The sequence below is a fragment of the Calonectris borealis genome, chromosome 14 (genome assembly GCF_964195595.1).
Source record: "Calonectris borealis chromosome 14, bCalBor7.hap1.2, whole genome shotgun sequence".
Lineage (NCBI taxonomy): Eukaryota > Metazoa > Chordata > Aves > Procellariiformes > Procellariidae > Calonectris > Calonectris borealis.
The window spans coordinates 5,897,781-5,917,083 of NC_134325.1; the positions used below are offsets into that span (position 1 = coordinate 5,897,781).

The window sequence follows — 19,303 nt, forward strand, 5'->3', positions numbered from 1 at the left end:
ACAAAGTTCATCTGCATAGCATTCTTGCAAAATAGACAAACAAAATATTATGATCTCAATGTGTTCAGCAACTGTGTTGTATCACCCAATCTTGAAATTACAACAGAAATAAAGGTTTTCAGGAAAAAAATACATGGTGGACTAGCTGTTTTGGACACCGAAAAATATGAACTACATATCTGAAGGTGTGCAAGAATGAGACTCAGAATGATGAATCTGTATGATATATAAACAGTACTATCCCGGTTTCGGCTGTGATAGAGTTAATTTTCTTCCTACTAGCTGGTATAGTGCTGTGTTTTGGATTTAGTATGAGAATAATGTTGATAACACACTGATGTTTTAGTTGTTGCTAAGCAGTGCTTACTCTAGTAAAGGACTTTTCAGCTTCCCATGCTCTGCCAGGTGCACAAGAGGCTGTGAGGGAGCATAGCCAGGACAGCCAACCCAACTGGCCAGCGGGGTATTCCATACCATATGATGTCATGCTCAGTATATAAACTAGGAGGTGTGGTCCGGGAAGGAGCGACCACTGCCTGGGTAATGGCTGGGCATTGCTCAATGAGTGGTGAGCAATTGCATTGTGCATCACTCATTTTGTATATTCTATCATCGTTATTATTATTATTTTTATTATTACTTCCCCTTCCTTTTCTGTTCTATTAGACTGTCTTTATCTCAATCCACGAATTTTACTTTTTTTTTCCAATTCTCTCCCTCTTCCCACTGGGGCGGGGCAGGGGGAAAGTGAGCGAGTGGTTGTATAATGTTAAGCCTGCCACGTTAAACCACAAGTACAAAAGAAATGGATCAGAAATACACGCATATTTCCCGAGCTACAAGGTGCTGAACAAAACAGAAAGCACTGAATACAACAGAAAAACAAATCTGAAAGTCATAAACAGATCTCCTTTTCCACATCAATCATATTGAGCTTCTGGAATTAACTTCCATAAGGTAATACTCGGGACCAAACTTTGTGATGGACATTTATATGGACCTAGCTTTCATAGAAAAGACTGGAGTTTAAAGAGTTTTGTAAAGGCTCAAGAGAAATTAACTCTTCATGACATAAAGCCAATCTACACTACACTTTACGCAGGATACCCATTAGGGTTTCTCTCTTCCCTCTCTGTAACAACAGGTGTTTGTCCCTATCAGAGACTTGGGATGCACAGGGTAGTCTAATGTAGTCTGACGATCCTACAGTCTTTTACGGCTCTGAAGATTGGTGTTTCCAGTGCAAGTTTCTCCATATGAACATAGATAAAGAAATCATGCACTGAAATACACTGGTGGTACACTGGTACACTATGGTGGTACTTATTACATGATGGCATTCACAGAAGTGACTAATAAATGTATATCCACTTAATCTCTCACCACCTTGCCTATTTTACACATATAATAAGATAACATGGACCTACCTCTCACCTTCCAGCTGTTTCAGAAGGAACTATGCATATACAGTGCTATACAACTTGTAAGTGTTGTAAAGTGCAAGTACAATTAATAGATATTGCACAGAAGTGAATAATTAACCATAACGATGTAGTATTACTATGCCCTTTCTTTTAAGATACATCTTATTAGCAATACTGAACACCATTTGTTAGCTAATAAATGTTAGTTACCATTCTACAGTCAAGGACATGGATGGTTATAGTTTCATCTCGAGTTTGACTAATAACGTAGGATGCTTCTTTGAATAAAGCCAAATGATTTCCATCATAGGTTACAATGCTCAGATCAGAGAAAATTGTGCAACGACCTAAGAAAAATAAAAATAAATTAAATGTTTTTTCTAACTTATTTTAGGATTTCTGTAAATATTACAAAATATGAAGATAAAACAATAAATTTTATAAGATTAACTAGCTTACTAGAGTTTCATATGTGCAGCACATATTTTCAACTGTATTTGATACTGCTGCACCTCTGTAAATGGACAACAGAGTCAAATCCTGCATATTTCAGCGGGACAACCTGCAGGCCTCTGCAATCAGTTATTTCCTTCTTCCCAGTCTTATTGCTAAAGCTTTTGCGTTTCAAAGGGCTTGGAGTTCTACTCCTAGTTATTTCAAACTATAGAGCATAAGCAGAAATTTGCATTGCTTATCTCTGCATCCTTCCTTTGCTTTTACGGACTACTTTGAATTTTTTTAAGATTTGGATTCTTCCTGCCAAATTCTACGTAATTGATGGGAGTGACTACAGTACAGCTATGCTTCCAGAGTCTCCAAACTGTTAGCAGAGCTACTTAACAGAGTCTAGGGAATCTTCTCATCCTGAAGTACATACAAGATGAACCAAAAAATCCACCGACTATATTGACTAGGTGTCCTCTGATTAGACAGAAGACAAGATGGGTCTAAGTCAGACCTAGATATGTCTACTGCAGATACCTAAAGCTGGGTTAGAGGAATATCCTACATTAAATGAGCATTTTGATTTCATTTCCCTGGATGTAAAACTAGAATTATAAATTGCATTAGATAATGAGTAACCTGTACAATATGCATCTTCTATTTCTATGCCATGCTATAGAAGCCATGCTATAGCCTTCTTATACCTGCATTAAATTGTTACCTAAATTAACTTCAAAAGTACTGCATAATTAAAACTTACATGCACATTCCCACTTTGGGCAGCATTTGTCACCATTCATTTGAGTAGCAAATCCTAAAACTCCACAGCTGGGTTGAGTTGTATTGTACGGGCAGTTCTGCGACTTATTAACTTGGATCAGTTGTCCATCCAAGCAAATGTGTTTTATGCACTCATTCTCTGTGATTGGCTAAGGCATATTTAATAAAAGACACAGGTTACCACTCTTACCAAGCTAGTATCACAATATTGCAAAGTATTTGGTCAGAAAAAGGGCTCACATTCTTCAGGTACAGAATACTTATGAATCCCCGTGACACTGATGGAAGCTACAAGTGAAGAGCACCTCTGAAAACCCGACCATTCTGTGGTGCTGCATTCACCTCCCCCGCTCCTGGGCCGCTTGTTAACCTCAGAAATTCCCGTGAAACCTTGGTATTGGTGTACTGAGTCTGGCGGTCGAGCGCTCCTTGACTGTATCAGAAATTCTGCATAGCGGAGGCTGGGAACATACTCCTACTGCCTGGCCCAGGTGTCATCTTATCTGAGTCATAGCTCAAGTGGAACAACACTGAAACCTTGAGAATTTTTTAGTAACTACCACCTGGGACTGTGGCCAGGATGGAAATTTACGGATGACTAAAGCCAATCATCTTGCGAACCTACAAATGGTGGTCCTAAGGGAGACCCTCTGAGCTCTCCTGGACCGCAGCATCTCCCTCTCAATGGGATGTCTCTCAGAGCTCACAATCTCTCAAGTCTGCGATATTTGGAGGACCATTGCCAAAAGCTGATGACGGGACCTGGGCTGAAACCCTTCACTTCTCGAGGCTCAACCCTCGCCCACTGAGAAATGCCAAGACATTTGACATGAATATTTCTTCACTGAACTTGAGGGGAATTTTTAACAGGTACCTTTTGTACATTTATATATATTTCTGTGTGTGTGTGTGTGTGTGTGTGTGTGAACTAATAGTAAGCATAATCTGTAATTAAGTCACTGTCGTAATTGTGGTAGACTCTACTAACTTACTTTGTAAAGGTTAAATCAGTTAATGATTAAGTGATGCTAAAATCTTGTAATCACCTTAAAACTGTGAATGAACCTTAGGACTGCTGCTAAATACATATAATCCCTTAGACATAAACCATTGTCCAAGCCTGAGACTAAGACTGGATCCAGCTGCACCTAAGCTCCATCAGGAGTTTAGAGAACAAGGGGGTCTTCTCTGAACCTCCTGACTCAACGGGAGGGTCGCCCTTACCCTTTTTCGTCCTCGGTCTCTGTATAAATCATTCCAACTCAATTCTAACATGATTTTACTTTGTATACTTTATCCATGTAGTAAGTAATAGAGTGAACCTTGCCATCGAACTCTGTTAAGTCATGCTTTTACAAATCTCTATTAAAATCACTTTCTGCTAGTACCTTTGATGGTGATTCTTTAAGCGGCCTCTAAACCGCTCATTCGCGACACATTCTGAGGACAGTTTAAAACTACTGTCCTGTTGTAAAGCAGAGAACAGCATTATTGAATTTTTAACTTCACATTAAAAGAAGTTGAGAAGGAAAAGCATGGAAGGGCACAAGTAGAAATAATAACAGGGTTCTCTGGAAAGACGTACTTTAAGGAGGGCAAAGTGACAAAAAATTGCCATTGAACAATACGAAGCATCATATTTTGCCAAAAAACCATTCTTGTAACAGTCGCACTTAGAAAACTGAGACCCAAAACACAGTGTACTATAGCACTTAAGAAAACTGTTATGCACAATAAAATAATCCAAAGTTACAGATATAATTGAGAAAATAATAGCGGTCCCTGTTTGATACAGATATTTTAAACCCTAGAGATCAAAGTATGGCTCACAATTTTTTTTATCAGTGTGTAAAAGTAACCAAGACATATTCAAAACCAAACAGATAAATATTTATAGTTACTTACTGTACAAGTTTGAAGAGTTGCTCTTTCTCTAGGCAGCATAAAAGCTGATGCTGTGACTCCTGACACAGCTTCAGCTGTTGCCAACCTATCAGAAAATGTTGTAGTCAAGCCATAAAGTGGTTTGGTAGATAAATAGGCAAATGAGGAAACTGATGGAGCTGTTGTGTCATTTGGATGGTCAGGTATCGTTAGCAGTGTACTCACAGAAGGCGTTTGCACCTCAGATGATATTTCAAGTTTTGAAGTTTGAGTAGTACTGACCGATGACGCAGCTATAGAAGAAAAAGGTTTCGGTTCAGAGGATGAACGTTTAGTGGACAGTACTGATACACTGACATTAGAAGGAACTGCAGTTGTATTTGTGAAATATGGAGAGTAAAATGTCTGAGGTGTTTCGGGGGTAACGGTAGCACTTTGAATATGGATGGCTTGGACTTCTGTTGTTAATTCTGGCTCTTCAGATTTTGCTGTATCGAGGGGCATGGCTCCTTTTGCTTCTGAAGTAACAGAAAAATAGGTGGGCTTCGCAGAGCTTGTGATGGATTCTGTTACTGCTTCTGCTTTGTCTGAAGTTGCTGATACAATACTAATGTTTTGCCCAGTACTGCTTATCATTGAAGAGGCTGAAGCTGCAGCTGATGAACGGGCCATAGCTGATGATGTTGTACTTGCTAGAAATGTGGAACTGTAGGCAGTGGTTGAAAGCGTGACTTGCTTAGGTAACACTGCAGTTTTCTCTGTACCACTTTTGCCCACCGATGTGGATGGTCCACTCCCCATCATTATGGGAATTTCTGTTTTTTCTGGTAACAAAACCAATGAAGAGGTTGACTTGGATTCTGGTGAAGCTGTAGTTGTTTCAAGTGTTTGACTTGAATCAAGTGATTCAGTAAATGATGTCTGCCATGTGAATTTTAGACCAGTACTTGCCTTTTGTGTGGTAAATGAAGGAAATTCTTCTTTTTTAATCGTTGCTAAAGAGGAGGAAGCCGCAAACACTTCTGGTGAGGAAGGGAGAATTCTGGTGCCAAAAATCAAGTCAGCTGTTGTTCTAGTTGGGACTGTAGACTGCAAAACAGAAGTTCCTGATACATATGGCTGCGTGACTGAATCAGTTAAATGCAACTCTCTTTCAGTTGGCAAAATAACTTGTGTAGGACCCACTGAGGAAGGCAATATACTTGAATGAATGCCTTCAGGTAGTGAGGTGATTAAGGGGTATAAGGAAGTCAATTCTACTGTAGCTTCAGTTGTGCTAAAGTCATGTTGTGGCTGACCAGTGGATTTTATCAGAGTTTCTGCAGGATACTGGTAGATTGGGGTACTGCTTTCGCTTGTCAACGAAGGCTCAGAAATCTGATGACCAAGTTCCATAGCCTTCTGAGTAGAAAGATGTGGTATAGCCATGGTCTTTGTGGTCTGTACTGAAAGTTTACCTCCTGAAGATGTCTGCCAAGAGAAGGGGCCTACTGAAGATAGAGGAAAGGATGGCTGAGCTGTAGCTGCTGTAAGTTTTACCGTATCTGTGATACTTCGGACTGTAGGTTTCAATGCTGTAGAAACTATTTTAGTTTCTACTGGATATTTTGGTGTCGTTGTTACTTCCAGTATCATTTGTGTTAAAGAAGGTGAAGAAACCAATTTATCTGCTAGATACTGAGAGGTAGAGAAAGTGTGAGAAGACTTTGTTACTGGAAGTACAACAGAAGGGGATAGAGTTGATTTTTCTTTGGCTGTCATTACTTTTTTGGTTGTTATGAGCTGACTGCTGAATTCAGAGGATGGGGAGAATGTGCCTGACGATTTGTCATGTGATACTGTCGTTATTGGACTTGATTGTTCTGTTATAGTAGAGAAAGTCAGGACTGGAGAGGTCTTTTCTGTTGGTAAGATAGATTTTGCTACAGTTGTTCTTGGATATAAAGAGATCATTTCATGGGATGTATGCACGGGACTGAGAGCTGTCAGTGATGCTTCTTTTCCATATGAGGGTAGTGAAGGAAGAGAAATGTTTAAAGAGATTAGAGAACTTGATGGTGAAGAAGGGAAAGCAGATGGCTTTCTAGTAGAGATGCTAGTAATTCTTTCCACTTGTGATTTATCAGGCTGTGTTGTCAACAATGTGGTTTCAGTTGCACTAAAGAGAGTAAGCAGAGATCCAGTGACGGATGTTCTTTGAGCTGACTCTCTTTCTGTAGCTACGAAAGGAACTGTGGTGGTTTCTTTTGATGAGATAGAGGTTTTCATTCCTGATGTGGTAACATTACCTGAATAGGCTGAAGTGCTTGTCTTCACTGTACTTGAAACCAGAGTTGACTTGTCTTCGGCAGATGTTTTTCCAGAAAACAAAGTTGACTTGGCTGCTAATTCAAGAGGGGATGTTATTTTGGATGTTACCTCAACGGACAAAGGTGTCACTCTGATAGTCTCAGCCAGAACAGGATATTTAGTGTATAATGTAGTTAGAAACTCTGTTGTGTTTAGAACTATATATGAGGGATATCCTGTAGTTGAAACAGTTTTGAATGTTTTTTTTAATTCACCTGAAGCTGGAGAAGCAGGAGTAGGAACAGGCACTGAAGGTCTTTTTGTAGAAAGAGTGACGGATTTTTCAGTTGTAGAACTAGGATGTAGCAAATATGGAGGGAAATAGGAACTTGATGTCTGCTCCACACGAGATGTTGTTTTGGGAGTTTCCTTTTTATGAATTGTAAATGATAACAAAGTTGTTTCTGATGATCTCTCTTGAGTTTGCAGAGTTGTTGTCTTTGGACCTAGAGTTGTAGTGAAAGGTACCTCTGCAGTACCAGTCAGGTGTTGAACCATTTCAATAGGAGGTTCTGTAATTGCCTTTCCTAATGAAATAGGTGGTGTGGGTGTTGGTGAAAATGTAGTCTTCGTGCTTTGTTCAGTTAAAACAATTGCTGCTTTTGTCGTTGCTGAAGACACTGGTTTTAACAAAGACAAAGTAGTGATCGCAGGAGAAAATGATGTTACTGTAACATCAGCTATTGTGGTAAAAGACTGTCCTATGCTTATTTTTGTCCCTTCTGAAGTTCCTGTTAGGTTTACTGGTGGTGTATACGAAGGCGTACCCAGAGGTGGTGATGTGGAAAACTGGGGCAAATACACAGTAGTTTTTTCTGTTATTGATTCAAATAAACTGGGTGTAAATATTGTAAGTCCTTCTGGTTTTACCTGTGCTTCTTTTGTGGGAAGTGTTCTTGTGGCTATTTCTGATATTTCCATTATTTTAGTTTTGACTGGCATTTCTGTTGTCTTAAGTATAAGTGGTGTCCCAGTAAAAATAAAAGTAGAAATTGGTTTGCTTTCTGATTCTGTGCTTGTAGTCACTGCATGTGTAGCAGTTACTATCTGAGGTTCTGTAGCCCTCAATAGTTTAGTGGAACCACTACTGATCGGTTGTATCTTAGTGGAAGTTTCTGAACTGACAGTAGATAGAAACAATGGAGAAATGTCAACAGGAGAAGACAAGCTTACATTAGATTTTGTTGTCCCGGACATTGCTGTAGTGCTTCTCCCAGATGTCATTTCTGTTGACTGTGAAGAAATATTTGATGATGAAGTTATGGTTGGAAGTGTTGTATTAGATGTAACAGCTGAAAATTCAGTTTTCCCTGGAGTTGCAGTGAGTTGCAGTTTTGAAGCAAGTGTTGTTTCCATGTCCTTTGCTTCAGATACAGGAAATGAAGTTACCACTTCACTGATCACTGCCAAACTTGTACTTGATGTTATGTGTGAAACTGCTGGTGTTTGAATGCTGGGTGGCAAAGGTGGACTATCATCTGCAGGTTCAATGCCTGAAATCAGACACAAGTAAATAGTAGTCTGAAATTTATGAGTAATTATAGTCATGGAGATAGCAGAGCTAGAAGGAAGTTATGTTAACTCACACAACTCTGATCTTTTCAATTGCCTTTAAACTTCTAAAATTAATAGACAAATTAAAAAATAAACTCATTAAATAATTTGCTCCACATCTAATGTTACTGGAATGTTTTATGAAGAAAGAACATCTTTCTTAGTTTAAAATTTGTCTCGGATTTTTAAGGAGTGAAATTATTTTAACTAAAATGTATGTTTAGTGAGCTCAAGGTTCATATAACTAAGGTCATAGTCACACAAATTTAAGCACCAGTATTTGAAAATTTGACTAAAGGCCTAAGAAATGAATATGCTAAGTATCATAAATAATATATATAATTTTTCAAACATACAGTCTTCAAAATACACGCATCTCTGAGTGATTTCATCCAGCAACATACTGAGAGGACAGGCAGGGATGCATCCTTCCACTCTAAAAGAAAAACAATTAGTAATAACAATTAGTATTAACAATTAGTCAAACAGTATCTTCTGGATTGAGCATTTCATTTTAGGAAAACAGAATTTATTTATAAAGTATTTTTAAGTAGACAGTCTTGTTCTATCTAAATGTCATCACCTCAGTTTACTCCCTCAAAATGTCATTGCCATGGCTTCCAATTTCACTCAGATCTAAGCTAAAGCATGAACTCCGCAATACTCAGCCTTTGAAATGAACGGTCACAGGTTCAATATTCATTGAAATCATCAAATGAATGCTATTGCTTAAGAAATGCCAAACATTTTTACACACCAAAATCCAAATGCCAGTTTTACAAGACTTGGCACAAATTCCAATTGGGAGGAAAAGGCAAGGACAAATATGGCTGTTGCAATGCCATAATGAAAAAGTAGGGGCACAACTATTTGAAACAAACTCGTAATCACCTCTCTTTATTAATACTCTGTAATACCCCCCCAGCTTGAAAGTTACAGATGTACTAGTGATTCCAGAATCTGACAATACTTACCTAACAACTGAAATGTCACTTTCATGTAGCTGCCACAGCAGGTTTTATTCCATTTCTTTTCTCCTTCACTTATCTCCTTATACAAGAACACCGTCCTGCTATACTGAGCCTATGGTCCCTCATATTCTTATTATGCTGCGTAAGTATATTATCCAAATTGCATATTTTTCCATAAAACTGCAGATACTTACTTTGGTACTGCCTGACAGTTTTTTCCCAAAGGGTCCCTGCATGTCTTGAAACAAGGGCTTGTACAGGCATCATAATGCCATTCACATGCAGAACGGGGTAGAAAATTAAATTTGACATCTGAAAAAAACCAAAGATCTGTTATTCTTATATATTTCTAGAAACACACAGAGATATATACGACTATATGATATATATGACTATATATGACTATGCCATAGCATATGGCATGCTTTAAGTTCACCGCAGCTCTAAATCTCTTACTGTTTCTACCTGTATTCTCTACAAATAAAATTGGTAATATTCTCTGAACGGCTAAGGTCTTTAAAAAATAGAAAAACAGTTTACGTTTATGCAGAGTATATTAAAGCGTGCTGGCTCTGCAGCCTGTTTTACTCTTTGTAATATAAAACATGACATTGAATTAGCCACATTTACTGCATATTACAATCACTTGAAAATAAAGCCAGGCAAGTTAGAGCTGTTGCTTTTAAGTTTTAAAAACTATACCAACAATGAAACCATATGTTTGGTTATTCAAACAAAATACAAAATTAAGATTATGTTGATTCAGTACCATTATTGTTATTAAAATAAAAAGCACCAATTGGATACACTGATAGTCTTTATAACATAATGATCATAACAATTGTTTACTTTGTGTGTAAAATTTGCTGATATAGCACAAAGGTGTACATAACTTGTATGATACGATTGTATTTTAAAAGCCAAAACAAACACCATTCCAAATAAAGTAATCAGAAATTATGTCAATTTAGGCTCCGTAAAGCAATATATCTTAACAGTTGATCATCTCAAAAGCAGTACAAGATAGCCACTCCAAGAGAAATTAATTGAAACCTCAAAACATTTTGAATCTGAAATTCTAACAGCTCCTACAATGAAGAAAGCAACTCAGATGAGATGAGACATGTAGTCAAGCAAAATTTAACTCAAAACATATACTTCACCAGACAAAACAATAACAATAATCCAACACTAAGGCAAATTAAAAACCAACCAAACAAAAAAAACCAAAAAAAACCAAGACCCCAAGCTGCCTTCACAGTATCTACACAGATAGCGTTTATTGAAAGACTTCAAATTCACATAATTGAAACCCAAAGTGCAAATTCAGATAGAGGAAGAGTTAAACTTCAAAGTGAGAATAAACAGAAATAAGGATCAGCTATACTTCCAGTGCTTATTAAATTATGCAGGAACTTTACAAAATTAATGTAAAGAGGAAATAGACTGAGTATAAAATCTGAGAGAAACAAATTTGTGGCAATCATCATGTGGGTGACACGCACTTGCATGTTCAAATGCAGTATCATGCTTTCTTTTTCACTACAGCCCTGCCCCACCTGCATGCAGAACCGTTTCCTGCATGATGCTAGATTAGCCCAGTGGCTCTACCAACGCCTGCATGACTTACACAATACATCTGGATTTCAGTCCCTGAACTATGACAGCCCACCCCAGCTCCTTCCTGTAGCAGTCAGGGCAGGGCAGTGACACTTCCCTAACACCTATGCCTACAGAAGACCACCGTCATGACATATGGGTCCCCTCTGGATTGGTAAACCTGATCTTAGAGCTATGCTGTTCAGAGCCTACGAAGAGCAGCTGCTCTTAAACAATGTTTACATTAATGACCACAAAGAAAATGCTTACTACTTAGAAAAACTTTCCATTTTTGGTCTTTTGAAGTCTTATTGCTTTTAAGTTTTGCTGATCTTTGCTTGACTGAGATACAAAGAGAGTAGCTCTTTTACATCTTCTTGGAGACATTCAATTTTTCCATGAAGATCCTAAGAAATTGTTCTTCCTGCAATTCAGGGACATTTGCACTTACGAGGTAATTATCTCTCTGCCATTATTAATGTTTTCTTTTTTAATAGAAATGATTCTCTTAAATCAAAGGTATAAATCAAACTCATACAAAAGAGTGTGTATGTTGCCATCTAGTGTTATCCTTTTTACACGTCACTCTATCTAAGCACGTAACTTGTCACTGCTTTTGAAAACATGATTCTTACAACAGTAACAAATGCATTTATAAAAGTTACATTCCCACAAAAAGCTAAGTACAAGTCACCGAATTCTTCTGTGACCCCTTCTAGTGAAACCAACTTAAGTTGCTTAAATCTAATGGAGGAAGGGAATTATGTCCATACATTTTGCTGACTGATGTATGGGGTTTTGTATGCACTGACAGATCAGAGTGGTAAGGTTTAAGGACAAAAGAAGAAGATATATGACAAAAAGACAGAACACATCAGAGACCTGCTGGCACAGGCAATCACCAACAGTAGTAGTAACCAGCAATAACAGTATATCCGAGTGGAATCTAGGAAATCTCATTTTCAGACAATCCTACATTAAGTACGAAGACAGATACATAACTTTTAACTCTTGCCACAAACCTCACCATTAATCACAGAAGGAGTTTCAAACACAATAAAGGCAGAAGCTTTGCATACATACTGTAACCTGACGAAGAATATTAGTTTCTCAATTTAGCAGACCAGTGATCGTGAATTAACACTTTCAAGTGCTGGGATTAACATACCATCTCCCATTCTCCAAATAAACTTAGACTTTCATGAAATGATTGCCACATTTTCCTCAAGCTTTCCTCCAGATAGTTCACAGAGTTTGCTGGTGTTGCATGCCTTGGTAGGAAATAGGGCAAATTTCTACATAACCGCATAGCGTTTGTTGAGTGGTTCACAAATACCGCTTTCAGTCAAGAATGAACAAAGTCATGCTTGTCTGCAAATTTTGCCTCTACTTCTACAGAAACAAGTATGGACAACAGATGAATTCATTAACCTGGTTGTAAAAATTGTTTTCAAAGAGCTGTAGAACCGATGGACATTTAATTTTCCAGTCAAGGGATTTTAGAGAATTGAGTATGCCAAGCCAAGCTGTATTAGGTTTTTTAGTGTGTAAATTACATAAAAGAACTGACCAAATCATCACAGCAAGAGTTGAATATATTGCATGAATTGATTTCCAGTATCTCAAAAGTTTTCAGTATGTCTCAGTAAACCCATGAGATATAGTGAAATCTATGCTTTATTATGAATTATGGGAAAATGCCTTTCCAGCATTAGGAGAATGTCAGTTCAGTCATTCATCATATTTAAAGTTTTCGCTATTGGCAGCACCACTTCTGGAATGCCTAAGCAGCCCAAAGACCTAGCGGATTGACTGTGCCAGCCACTGTAAAAAAAAAAAAACACAGCAAGATGCAGTTCCTGTTTAAAAAGTTTAGACTAAATAGAAATTAGACAGAAAATGAAGGGGAGGAGAAACAGTGGCACAGAGCCATGTTCTGAACTAACGTGAATTCAAGATAAGCCAAGAGAAAAATAAAGTATCTCTATACCTAACTAAAATAATAAATAATTTTGCCTCTTTTTAGTACATCTGATATTAACTATGATCCTAATACCCACAATCATTAGGGTATAAGGAAAAGCAGTAACAAAGTGCTTTAAAGCCATTCAAGCATACCTCTCCCTAAACTGAGAGAAATACTCCTTTCACTCTCTGTATTGATTTTAGACATTAACTTCCATGCCAGACCAACCTCAGCTTTATTGTTACTACATGCTATTCCCATGACAGAAACTACCGCAGCTCAGAAACTCTGGATTTCACTAGTGTCATGGCACGAATGCTTTATGCTAGCCAGGATGCTAATCAGCCACCTCCACCACCACATGCTTCCCATTTTTTTAATACTTAAATTCCCCCTCCAGCAACCAGTAATACGAGCTTACTGTACACTGTGCAACAGTACAGTTCACTCACAACAAAAGAATGATACACAGTTTACAGACAATGAGTCAAGCTTCTTATATCAGGCATGTGTTCCTCAAAAGGATTTGTCATGGCATTTGAAAATAACCATGTGTCTCCTGGTGAAGTCTACCAGCATTTGTCTTCTGTTCAGTGACACAGCAAATCCTTCACAAAATGGTGAATTATGCCCTAGATGACAGTCACTCCAGTTGACATGCCAGCTGAGCCCACAGTTCTTTTACCTAACAGGAGCTGAGCATATTGACGTGTTACAGTACTGCAGAAATCTTTTGTATGAATGCAGGTAGACGCGTTGCCAAAGACAATACATTAAAGGATATTCTCCAATTCCATTGTTTTCTCACTTGCTTGGACATCAGAGAAGCATTTTGTTCCCTATGACTTATGATTTTCATTCTTTGTGGCTTTCAAAAATAATTCTGTGGGAAAGAGAACAGTTGCTACCATTTAATGAAGAATTTTAATTTTTTATCACTGACAGACTGGGGTGTTCTGTTGAGGCACAACAACCTTTCTTAGTAACTGGGCCACTTTTTTGTGTGTTGACAATTCCTACTGTTCACAAGTCCATCCTGCCTTTTTTTTCTATGCTGATTTTACCTCATAGGGACAAAATCTGCCGTTCTCAGAATATGCATACTATGAATAATTTCAAGCTATGCTCAAGAATGGCTATTTACTTAAAAAAAAAACCCTAAAATTTGAAATGTTCTAATGTTAATAAAAGGTTGTATTTAAAACAAAGGTTTTAAAAATATTGGAAAAAATGAAGTATTTGGATTGTCATTCTCACCTGACACTTTTTTCTGTTTTGCTACTTTTCCCAAAGATTTCAAAAGATCTAATAGGAACAAAATTTGCTTTAGAATTAGTCCTATTTATAATGGCAGCAAAACTCTGCTTAGTAACGTAGATTGCCTATCTCCTCAGTTACAAGTTTAGAAACATGAAATCCTATCTACCCACTTAACACGCACAAACTACTAACAAACTCTGCCCATGACTTCTAAGTTTCTGCGATGAGAAATGTAAGCAAATATCACTGGAAAAATTGAACTTTGTGCCCAGTCAAAACATCACTGAGAGCAAAGTATAATTATCTACCTCTCAAATACTTTTGTTGTAGTTTACTATTACAATGTTGGATGAATATAACCTTGTTAACATAACTATTTAATCTCCTCTTATTTATTCAGTCAAAAAAGGGAGGTCAAATGTTTGTGTTTGTTGTATAACTAGGAAAGACATCCTAATTCTACAGTAACCTCAGTCTGATTCCAAGAGCTACCGAGCAGATGTGTTCAGTGACATACCCGGGATTTGCAGGTACAACAGCAGTTGCTCAGCATTATCCAGTCACAGGCCCCATGTCATGATCTTTTGGACTGACAAAGCATACGAGCTCAAATTAAACTTAAGAGCAACTCATTATAAGTAAAACAGGACATTCCGGAAAATTAATTCTACTGATGGAAATGGATAAGAGTAACTTGAAGTTAAAATAGTCAACAATATCATGTATAAATCTGACTTAAGATGCAAGATGCTTTTGCAAAAAAAAGCTTTTCATTAAAATTAATTTAATTTTCAGTTTTGTACTATGTTTCTGAATATGTTTCAGTTAATTAAGATACAAGCATTAAAAGCAAACAAAAATGCCCTGTATCAAACTTAAGCATTGATAAATAGCTCTGTGCAGTGTGCATATACTTAGTGCATCTTGAGATTTGCATTTTAGCTGAAAATTCTCTCTGAGATAGACCTTATATTTACAGCAAGTTAGCTATTAGAGCAGATAACTAACATTATTACGAACTTTGCTGCAGAATTTCTATAGGGCAAGTCACATTTTTATAATATATATAAAATTAACTCAGTGATCTTAAAAAGGTAAAGCATATGATAATTCTATGAAAGGTAAAAGGTAACTAGCTTGAGCACATCATTTCAAAAAAGTATAAGAAAACTGCAGTTATATCCATAAAAAGATCATCAATTCCCTACATCCACTGATTTCCCAACAATTTCAAAAGTGAATTTATCGCTCTTACATGACAGCTCTGTGCTTGTCCATCTAGTAAGACTAAGTGTATTCTTTCTTTTGACTGAATGCACACCAATCCATTGCCAGTAAAAATTCCTGCATAGAATACAAAATGTATTTTCTTGTGAGTAAGTATATTCTAGATATTCAAATTCAGTTATCAATTCAAACCCTCAAATGTTTGTGGGAACAGGACAGCAGACAAATTTAAGTATAATGAAAATAACCCAATTTAAAAGCTGAAGTGACTTCTCATGGAAAATACTTTGCAGTGTTAGCCCATCATATCTGCGCAATTTATAGTCAAAGTATTTCAATGTGACAATATTTATTGCTATGAAACTGGAAAAAGTGACTCGTCAGCTGACTTTAAACAAACATGTATCTATTGCTGTGGTGATCAGGTCATTTAAAATTCTTCCTTTTGAATGTGCGTCACAGAGCACGAAGAAATCTCATGAGGAACTTTCTGGCCAAAGGGATTTACTGGGCCTATTATTCTGCTCCCGATATTTATCCTCTGATTCCGCAGGAATAGCTGTTCCTGGTTCAAGAGTTTCTGATCTAATATGCAAAGCATTTACAATAGTCAGCAGGAAACTCAATACGCTTTTGCCTCTGCACTCTGAAGCTGGTGTAACTTTTCCATTAACTTAAACAAATGCTGCTGTATTTTTAGACCATGTAATTACCCTGCATCAGCAGGCTGGCCCTTGTGAAAGTACACTGGAGAAAGATTCGAGCCCTATGTTTCTCTGCTTATAAAACTCTGAAACCCAAGCCCTCGGATGTGGTGATTAATGAAATGCCTCTTGATCATTTGATCTGATCCCACTTGCTGAGGTAAATTGTTTTAGTTTTCCATTGGCATAGATAGGATTTTTTGGTATAATGACTGGAGGGTAAAGACTTCACACTTGAAAAGACATACCGCTCTGTGTTAATGGACGACCACTGAGAATTGGAACATGTTTTAACCTTCTTCATTCCTCCGTCAAAGATAAAAGACTAAGGAGATATTTTTGTTTCGTCCAAAGAAAGTTCCTTGCTTGAAATGCTGTACAAACATCCTGGTAATAGCATTAGCTCTATAATTCTGCTGTTCAAAAACCTCAACAGCTCTGTGATTACAAGCATTTGTCAAGAGGCAACAGGCACTTGGCAATGACAAAATCTGTCATTTTTTCTGAAGTTGGAGTGTGCCAGTCAACAGCTGCATTAGGCTGTCAGCATAATGCACCGCAAAATATCGGCAGATTCACAATGCCACCATTAACACTTTTAATTCAATGTTTTGATAACATGAAGCTCCACAAGGCATACAGTTGGCCTCTTCTGTCATAGAAGTCAGTGCCTGCTTCAGATTTGTCTGTGCTGAGATTCAACATGGTCACTGTAAAACACGGCCAGGCCATGCTTCATTTGTTACCATATTTCATTTTCTTTCTCTGCTTGTAAAACAAATTTCAGTTTCAGAGAATGGAGAACTGATTTTAAAAAATGGTATTGCCGAGAATACCTGTTAATATACTTCTGCTGCCCCAATAAATGAATCACTAATGCATTTGAAATTACAGCACAATAAAAAGCTTTAGAACATAAAAATAAACACTTGTTTATTTTGGAATTTTATACACCACACAAAGGCCAGTGGTTTCAGCAAGTAGTAGTTGTTGCTGAAGTTCATAAATAAAGTCATATGAATGCATTTGATGTATCTGATGTACCCAGAGAAGCAGACACTAAAGCAAATGGTGGTTTCATGAATTATCTGTTTTGTTTTATTTTACAGGCCAATATAACTTCTTGCATCTTGTTCTTGACCTGTAAGGCCATCTTTATTTCAGCACAGGGTTCCCAAGTGTTTAAGAATATGTGAAAACAGTTATTTTTATTATTTATTTTTCTTACTAATCTAAAAAAGAAAGAGCTTGATTTATTAGTGATTTTTTTATGTGTGTTTTTTTGTCATCAGTTCTTGTAAGAGCAACTTCTGGATCCAGCTCCTTTGAACGGTCCTATGAATATCTCCTATATTTCTGATCCTTACGTCCCAGTGGAATTGGACTACTATTACAGGAATGGGAATCTCTCAAGTAGGCAGAAACACACTCACAGCAGTCTACATTGTATATTCAAGAGCTGTAGCTGTCCAAGAAACAGTAGAGGAACAGACATCTAGATCCCCAAGAAAAGGCATATATCTCCACTTTGATGGTGCCTCAAACACTAGGGGATAACATCCCAGAAGGCCAAGCCTCTGTGAGTGGGTACGTGGATGAAGGTCAAGGTGTTTTTCAGGGGAAACACAAGGTTTGAGAGGTGTAACCTACAGGCAATGTGCTTAGCACTAGATGGCATGACCTCTGAGGAGGCCACAGAGCTTGCAGTGAGAATGCAAGCCGAAAACTCTCTCTTAGCAGCAATTAGCGGGAAAGGAGGAGAAAATATCATCCACAGACCTTAGCTCTTAGAGATGCGTTATTTTCTATTCCCTTTGTGAATCCATTATTCATCAGCATGAATTTTCTACTCCTTAAGAATTTCCTTACCACCTACAAAGCAAGTATTGCCCAGAAACTATACATTAGGCTATGTATTTCCAAAACTAGTTGGCAAACATAGCAAAGTTGTGTGTTAGGCTATTTAATGGCTTTGGACAAGAAAACAGAATCTCATCCTCACTACAAAGCTCAGGGAAGAAGATCTTGAGCCTGCGTGTCACAGATTACTCACAGCTCCCAGTGATGTAGGGGAGAAGTAAGCAATCTCGTCACCTCTGAAAATATCAATCCCTGTATTTTCACAGGGAGCAAACTGCTGTTCATCAAATACAACTTTAATTACCTACCTGCAAGTTTAAAAAGGGTCGACAGTCTGAACTCCTCTGAATGATGGTACTTCAAAAGCTCAACTGAAGAGGCTGAAATGTGGATGAAGTATCCTGGTTTTGCAAATGACTCAAAGGAACTGTATCCTGAAAGCCATGTATTCTTGTGAATGACATATGTAGATCTGTTGTGAAACTCTTCACTTTTTTCCCATTTAGAAAGAACAAGAGTATTATTGGAGGCCAACTGAAGAAAATAGTTTGGTCTCTCAGCTGTTTCAAATGAAATCAAGTTGGAATCTGAAAAAATCCACACAGAACTCATTTACTTGCTGATATAGGCATAATAAAATGAACTCATTCTGATGTACCACTACTGATCTTAGTAGCATGAGCAATGAAAACTGACTTTGGCCTTATCAGTGAAAATAACCTGAATCTTGTAAGAAAATATACTCTACATGGATTTCAGAGTGCTAGATTCTGATGGATATTTAGTTTTCTAAATATCCTACAGATTTCAACAGGCATACAAGCAGATTAAAACATTTGCCCACACCAGGATAAAGGAATTTAGCCCCGCAGTCAAGCAGTTTACAGCCTTCACTAAGCCATTTATTTAATAAAAATGTAAACTTCATCTAACTAGCTTTACAAGTAACATTTGCCATCAGGAATTTATAGCTTAAAAGCTCAGCCTTTCATTAAAAATAAATTACAAAAATGTATTTTGCATTCAGCTTACAGCTTTATGTCTTAATTTCGAAGTGGTCAGCTCTCTAGCCCTTCCCCTAAGAACGTTAACAGCAAAGTCTGTTTTCTGGCAAATGCACCCACGTGATACCTTACCCTGAAAACAGTATTGTTGATTCAAGCAAGCCCCTGAACAACCAATTGCACAGTGGCAGATCTTGAGCCTGTTACAGGCATCTGTTGCTCACAGAATTACTTCATTCTATTTTGCTGTAAACTCTGCTTTCTCTTGAAAACAGCC

The 19,303-nt window shown here is 37.5% G+C and overlaps 1 protein-coding gene across 1 annotated transcript in view; it reads right to left on the reverse strand.

The window, feature by feature from the left end:
• Positions 1–19,303, reverse strand: part of OTOG (otogelin) — a 104,333-nt gene that overhangs the window by 23,254 nt on the left and 61,776 nt on the right. Inside the window, exons 33-38 of the mRNA XM_075163088.1 lie at positions 18,331–18,609; positions 9,601–9,718; positions 8,792–8,871; positions 4,554–8,374; positions 2,629–2,797; positions 1,635–1,771 (exon numbers count right to left, since the gene is read on the reverse strand). Of these exons, the coding sequence (XP_075019189.1) occupies positions 1,635–1,771; positions 2,629–2,797; positions 4,554–8,374; positions 8,792–8,871; positions 9,601–9,718; positions 18,331–18,609 (4,604 nt within the window). The remainder of the gene's footprint in view (positions 1–1,634; positions 1,772–2,628; positions 2,798–4,553; positions 8,375–8,791; positions 8,872–9,600; positions 9,719–18,330; positions 18,610–19,303) is intronic.